At 31.5% G+C, this 7249-nt stretch overlaps 1 protein-coding gene across 2 annotated transcripts; it reads right to left on the bottom strand.

Annotated features, from left to right (window-relative positions):
* Positions 1-114: 114 nt before the first annotated feature.
* LOC117207197 (glycogen phosphorylase) lies at positions 115-7174 on the bottom strand. 2 transcript variants are annotated; one of them, XM_033447149.1, is made up of 11 exons: positions 6542-7174; positions 3440-3541; positions 3042-3356; positions 2849-2960; positions 2605-2764; positions 2033-2503; positions 1829-1943; positions 1571-1753; positions 1132-1479; positions 726-1055; positions 115-641 (listed from the first exon to the last, which is right to left on the bottom strand). In XM_033447149.1, the coding sequence occupies exons 1-11, from the start codon at positions 6782-6784 to the stop codon at positions 486-488; spliced, it is 2535 nt and encodes an 844-aa protein (XP_033303040.1). In that variant the 5' UTR covers positions 6785-7174; the 3' UTR covers positions 115-485. The 2 variants fall into 2 exon arrangements, with proteins under 2 accessions (XP_033303040.1, XP_033303041.1); XM_033447150.1 differs by lacking the exon at positions 6542-7174 and adding an exon at positions 3696-3743.
* Between the last annotated feature and the right edge of the window lie 75 nt (positions 7175-7249).

The raw sequence follows: 7249 nt of genomic DNA on the forward strand, positions 1-7249 counted from the left end.
TTAAATAAATAATGTATATTTTTCTTATCGTCTTGTCTTAAAAATTTTTAATTATTTAACAGTTGATAGATTCATTATTATCTTTTATCTTTGTTGCAGGTATTTTATTTACAAGTAGAAAAATATGAATAAAATCATTTCTGATGCCACTATTATCTTTTTTGTCGACTAGATTGTATCTGTTGTGTTTGTTCAAGAGACATATCATAAAATATTTTGTGTTCGTCTAGAATATAAGACATGATAAATTTCTTTTTTATATCTTTGTTATGGTTGATCAATGATTAGTAGCTAATAAAATTTTTTAAGAAATTTCAGATATTACATACGTTTTCAAATAAAACGTAATTTACGTAATAAATAGTGATACTGCTCACGCTCGTTGGTGGAAGAATTTTATCCATTTGTTAAAAAGAAAAAGGATTAAAAAATGTTAATAATGTATGCAAGAAGTAACATCGTAAAATATCTAGGAAAGTTATAATTTAAATGTCCCGCGGCTCATGAGGTGCAGGAAGTCGTTGCCAAGATGGTTCAACGCCCCAAATTTCACGAGCATATTCGGCAATCGTTCTATCCGATGAAAATTTTCCCGAAGAAGCTATATTATTGATCGCCATCTCTACCCACTTACTTTCATCCTAAAACACAAAATGGAAATATATAAAACAATAATTAAAAAAATTATAAAAATTATCCTGAAAAAGATTCCGGTATGAACTTACCTGGTAAACTTTACTGACATGATCTTGCATCTTTATATAGCTCTCATAATCAGCAAACAAATAAAATCTGTCCCAGTTTAATAAAACATTGGTAATATCTTTAAATTCGTCTGGATTATTGGGGCTGAAGAAGCCACCCTGGATCTGATCAACACACTGTTTTAGTTCTGGGATTCTATTGTAATAATCATAAGCATTGTATCCCCTTTTCTTCAACTCTTCGACTTCATCAACAGTCATACCGAAAATGAATATATTATCTGTACCCATTTCTTCAGCCATCTCTACGTTAGCACCGTCTAATGTGCCAATTGTCAAGGCTCCATTTAACTAAAGTAATTTAAAACAGAATATTCACTTATTGTTATAAATCGCATATATAAATTGCATATTAAAGTATACTTACCATGAACTTCATATTTCCGGTACCCGAAGCTTCAGTACCTGCAGTAGAAATTTGTTCACTCAAATCTGCTGCTGGAATTATTTTCTCCGCTAACGTAACTCGATAATTCTCTAAGAAAATAAATTTCAATTTATCTCCAACAATAGGATCGTTGTTTACAACGTTTCCTACACTGCAAATTAGCTTTATAATCTTTTTGGCTAAATGATAACCGGGAGCAGCTTTTCCTCCAATCATCACCGTTCGAGGAACGAATGGCGCGGTTGGATTTTTTTTTATTCTGTTGTATAATGTGATTACGTGTAAACAATTTAATAGTTGCCTCTTGTATTCATGTATTCGCTTCACCTACATTATGGTACCGCATATTAAATAATTATATAGAAATTAAATAATTTATTTGCATATAAACTTAATTACGTCAACTTAATACAGTTACCTGAATATCAAAGATAGAAGCAGGATTTATTTTAACTCCATAATCTTTCTCAAGCATTTGCGCTAATCTCAATTTATTTTCTTGTTTCACTTTCGTAATGCTGCGCTGGAAAACTGGATCCTTGGCCCATTGTTTCAGCTGAGCGAGCTGTTCTAAATGTACTGTCCAGTCGCTGCCAATTTTCTATAAGATAGTGAACAATAATTTTATATCAAAACGAAGATCGTAATTTATGAGTAATTTTTTAATAACACTTACTTCTTCGATTATATCTGAGAGATTTGGATTGCACAAAAGGAGCCATCTTCGTGGTGTAATACCATTAGTTTTATTCTGGAATTTCTCAGGCGTCATTTCATAGAAGTCTTTGAACCTAAAATATTGAGTAAATCGAAACTATAAAACTATCATTTATTACACAAGTTATCATTAATACAAATTTTAAGTTCTAAAAACACCCACACGCCACTTTTCAAAATTTCCGAATGAATTGCTGCGACACCGTTGATAGCGTGACTACCCACAATCGAAAGATGAGCCATGTTAACTCTCTTTTCACCTTCCTCCTCGATCAAAGACATACGACGAAGACGATCCATGTCTCCCGGATATTTAGCGGAAACTTCTTGCAAATGGAGGAAATTAATATGATAAATGATTTGTAAATGTCTAGGAAGAATGCTTTCTAACAGGCTTGTGGGCCATCTCTCTAAAGCTTCTGGAAGAACCGTGTGATTAGTATAAGCGCATGTTCTCTTTGTTATGTCCCAAGCTTTTTCCCAAGGAAGCCCTTCGACGTCGATAAGAATTCTCATAAGTTCAGGAATAGCCAAAGAAGGATGAGTATCGTTTAACTGAATGGCCACTTTGTCGGGGAATAAGTCAAAATCTGTTCTATGGTGTTCCTTTGAACCAAATTTGCTGGCTTTATACCTAGAAATATATATTGTAAGAATGTAATTTGTCAACGAAATATTATATCTACAACGCATTTGGATCTTGAAACTTTGTGAACAAAATAAATATGTAGCAACCTTCGTATGATATCTTGAAGAGTAGCCGCTACCATGAAGTATTCTTGCTTCAATCGCAATTCTTTACCCTCGAAGAAATTGTCGTTAGGATATAACACCCTAGTGATGTTCTCCGCCAAGGTGCGGTCAAACACAGCTTGGATATAATCACCGTCGTTGACTGAAAGAAAAACGATGATCTTCTACGATAATCTATTTTGATTGATGATATATAAAATGATATAGGTAATAAAAACTTGCTTACAAAATTTCAAATTAAATTCTATTGGCGACTTAGCAGACCATAATCTAAGAGTATTAACAAAGTTGTTTTTGTATCCAGGAACCGGATTATCATATGGCATCGCAAATACGACCTGATCAAAAGCAAGGTATGTAAATCCTTTATCAATAACTTTAACTTATTAACTGTACAGATTTATTTTATGTATACTAACTTGAGTATTAACCCATTTCTTCCCTTCAGGAGTATCAATCACCTGTCCATAGAAGTTTACAGGGAGCATGAATTCTGGCCTAGCCTTCTCCCACGGATTTCCATAACGTAACCAATCATCTGGTTCCTCCACCTGTTCTCCATTTTTTATTTTCTGCGCAAATATACCATATTCATATCGAATACCGTAACCATAAGCAGCCAGGCCAAGGGTAGCCATACTATCCAAGAAGCAAGCCGCTAGTCTTCCTAAACCTCCATTTCCTAAACCTGCATCTTCTTCAAGTTCTTCGAGCTCTTCAATATCCAAGCCCATCTATAATACAATCCTTTCTTAATTTCTTTTTTTACGATTTTTATTATCGGTAGATGATTTTAGAAATTTTATTTGAAACAAACCTGATACATAGCTTCGTCACAAGCACCTTGGATGCCTAAGTTAATCATGGTGTTTTGAAGAGTCCTTCCCATGTAGTATTCCAGGGAAAGGTAGTAAACTCTCTAAAACAGTAGAATAAAAATATGTTACATAATACGGGAAATAAATTAGAACATTTCAGAAGGTACCAATTGTGTATTTATGTATTTTCAACGATAAAAGATTATTTGTTTAAAGATAAAAGGAAAAATATCATTATTTACAAGTATACTGTACATTTCCGTACGAACATTGAACCGTAGGAAACATTGAGCTTATGATTCTATGATGTAAAGGAGAAAAATAAAATTCAGTATTATTGTGTCTTCTGTGCTTCCGTTATGAAATCGTAGTGTACATCTCGTATTACGCAGCGAATGGCCTAACTAATAAAAATAAATCGAGACGATAGTCTGAAACGAGAGATCAAGCGAAAGATAATGCTCAGTTAAAATTGATCTTTATTACGTTCAACGATTACTCCGAAATTTCGTTTAGTTCCTCCACGTGTTCGACGGTCGTTTATTTATAGCCGAGATGGCTGAAGATATTCCTCTAATAAAACTTGATATTATTTCTTCTCATGAAAAAAATTGTACTATTTGTATAAACAAAAAAATTATAGGAAATAAAAAAGTGGAAAAGGTAATGAAAACAGATGTGTATTAATTTCTTTTATACGTATACGCAGAACAATGAAAATAATGCTTTCCTTTTCTCAAAAGTGTTACTACTTTTGCAAAAAGTTTGCAATATTTTTATTTTTGCATCTTTTCTTGGAAACAAATTTTTCAACTTTTTATTTCAACAATATGTAAGCATTATTATATAATATTTTCCTTTTTCAATGAAGCTTGTCATTATTGCCTAAAACCAACAACTCAATATCGTAATCGATATATCCTTGTACAATAGCTGTCAAAAGGTTAAACAACAGAAACAGTATACATTTTCAGAACGTTTGCATAATGTAACGGGACCATATCCAAAAGTCTATCCGGTAGTAAATGTGTTAAACGTGACTTCTCGGCTTTTAATAGTTGTGTCACGTGATCTGTATTGTCCAACCAATTTCAGTAATTTGTTATGATTAACGTTCTCACAAAGGAAACCCTGCTTGTGACGACTTATTTTATGCTTATTCTCTTTTTATTTCTGTTACAAATGTACAAATTACATTACAAATTAATCATATACACATAAATATAGAATGTATATAGTAATTTGTAATTACTTTATTAACATACTGATTTGCTTTTTTATTCTCAATTTTCACAAGATTCTAATATTTATATTATGGTTACTAACGTGAGCAGAACGATAGCAATGCCCTTACCTAAAGATACTACCTACGCTTATTTTATTCCTGTCTACCTATTCCTACAGCTTTATGGGTGAACACCACTTTCTACTTTTGTATTATCTCTTTTCTGTAATCCCTTTACTTGTTTCCTTTAATTCTCTTTACATACTTTCTCTTTCTTTCTCAACTGCTCTTTTCCTTTATGTTCGCATTTTCAACGCATGTCTTTGATTTATATACAACTATTCTAAATATACGGAAGGCGCAATTACCTAAAGAAATATTTCCAAGAAAATTTATATTTAATCAGATTTATGTTTCGTGATCGTAAAAGTTAATCGTAAAAATTGGCCAATAATTCTTACTAACTATGCATAATATTTTTTTAAATAAAATTTACGGGTGCGCTCTGGATAATTATTTTGCTTATATAAACGAAAAATGTATGACTAATAATAGTTGATTATAGCTCAATGTTCAATATACATGATAATGTATCTTACAAACAATTCTTTGTAAACAATTATTATTAATCCATCGATATAGTTGGAATGTTTTCAGAGATTGACGACGGTCTTATCGCCATCATGACATTGCTTCGAAAAGAATGAAAACTGTTTGGCTTAAGACCTCAGGGTAAGGCGATTATAAGTCAAACTGAAAATAGACACTGCAACGTGTTGCATCTTACATTTCGAAGGTTCATTTCAATATAGCATCTGTTTATGTAAGTATAAATAGTATTCATACGTAAGTGAACGGATTATTTCATTACTAAATGCATAAAAATTTTACCGTTTCTTTCGTTTTGCTTAAGAATTTAAATACCTAACATTAGTGTATATTTTCTATTAGACAAAAACATTATTGTTTTACATTTGTTTATCTTGATCTAATTTTACTTAATATTAATGTTTACTTCAAAATAGTTTACTTATCAAACTAATTGCAGTTTCAAATAATCAAAATCATCTTCAATATGTTTTTACTTTGAAATTATTAACCGATGTGATTAACCCCTTAATCTACGATTTACTACTATACAAAAACATTATTGTTTTACATTTGTTTATCTTGATCTAATTTTACTTAATATTAATGTTTACTTCAAAATAGTTTACTTATCAAACTAATTGCAGTTCCAACTAATCAAAATCATCTTTAATATGTTTTTACTTTGAAATTATTAACCGATGTGATCAACCCCTTAATCTACGATTTACGTTCGAGAATTGTGGGCCAAAAACGTAAACAAGCTATTATATATTATATATTATATTTGGCCCGATCATCGTACTACTATGCTATGCCCGTAGCTGTAGCTGTGTCATAGAAAATGCATACTTAAAGGCATTATTAATCTGTTGTATTTTTTGAACCATTTTCAATTTAATTCTGTTTTTTCTTGCGTTAAAAAATTTAAATTTAAGGGAAACGTAGAAGAATCGTATTGATAACATGCTAATGTAGTTGTTTGTCGACTTAACTTTATGTTAAAATTTTTCTTATATTAAAAGTTGTATTAGAAAACTCTTCGCTTATTGGAATAAAAGTTTAACATGTATGTATTTCTACATGTATATATCACACAATCAAAACGATTATCAAAATACGCAATAAATTAATGTTTTAATAAATATTAGATATTATACTTACCGACAATCGTTAAACAAGAAATCAAATTTATTATAATCATAATTTTCATGCATGAAGGTTATGGAGTATACATAATAAGTTTAATAACTTGAAGAATTAAGTGATCAATGGTATACTTGCATACTTTTGGGTCTTTCTCGTAATAGTATTGTTGAGTGCGTATCCATCTAGAGACCAAGTTGTCCTTGACGCTGTGTGCCAAGGCCATGAAATAATCTCTACTCGTAGCCACATTACGATCTTTCACCAAAGTGTAATGAAGATGCCTATTGAATGTTTTCTTAAAATTTCCCACATTCTCCACATCAACAATCCCGCGCACAGAAATTTGTTTCCTCTTTTCGTGATCCATGTCTGATGCTGACATTTCTCTTTGTTTATTTTTCTTTTTCCTTACAATATATGTTTATAAATGCAATACTATTTTACTTATAATTTGTATTTGCTTATTTTTGTTACATAAGATCAATTTCGTGCCCTAACACTATAGGTTTAATTCAACTTTCTCTCGTTTTTACGAGAATCAAATTCCCTTTATTCTATTAATTACTATTGTTACTACACAACGTTATATACAAATGTTGAATTAAATTCTGAAGTTGTACTCTCACAGATAAGGATACGTTATAAACGTAATACTTTTATTGATGATTCGGAAGATTGGCGAGAACAATGACCGGTTTTCACGACACATGAAAGAATACCGGTGGCACACAGATCCGTACTCGTATACTGCACACAGGCGAATGACATGAGTCCAAATCCTCGAAACGGTCACCTTGTATGAAGGTCGCGCAGGCGCATTGCAATGGATTACATCACATGATCTGCA

Source organism: Bombus bifarius, unplaced genomic scaffold (genome assembly GCF_011952205.1).
Source record: "Bombus bifarius isolate JDL3187 unplaced genomic scaffold, Bbif_JDL3187 scf7180000008023, whole genome shotgun sequence".
NCBI classification, from domain to species: Eukaryota; Metazoa; Arthropoda; class Insecta; order Hymenoptera; family Apidae; genus Bombus; species Bombus bifarius.

Excerpts from the sequence above, each read along its gene's own strand:
- LOC117207197 (XM_033447149.1), bottom strand. The coding sequence starts at position 6,784 with ATGTCAGCATCAGACATGGATCACGAAAAGAGGAAACAAATTTCTGTG. Across the intron at positions 3,357-3,439 it reads GTGACGAAGCTATGTATCAG|ATGGGCTTGGATATTGAAGA; the intron begins GTTTGTTTCAAA and ends ATTGTATTATAG. Across the intron at positions 2,504-2,604 it reads CTTCAAGATATCATACGAAG|GTATAAAGCCAGCAAATTTG; the intron begins GTTGCTACATAT and ends ATATATTTCTAG.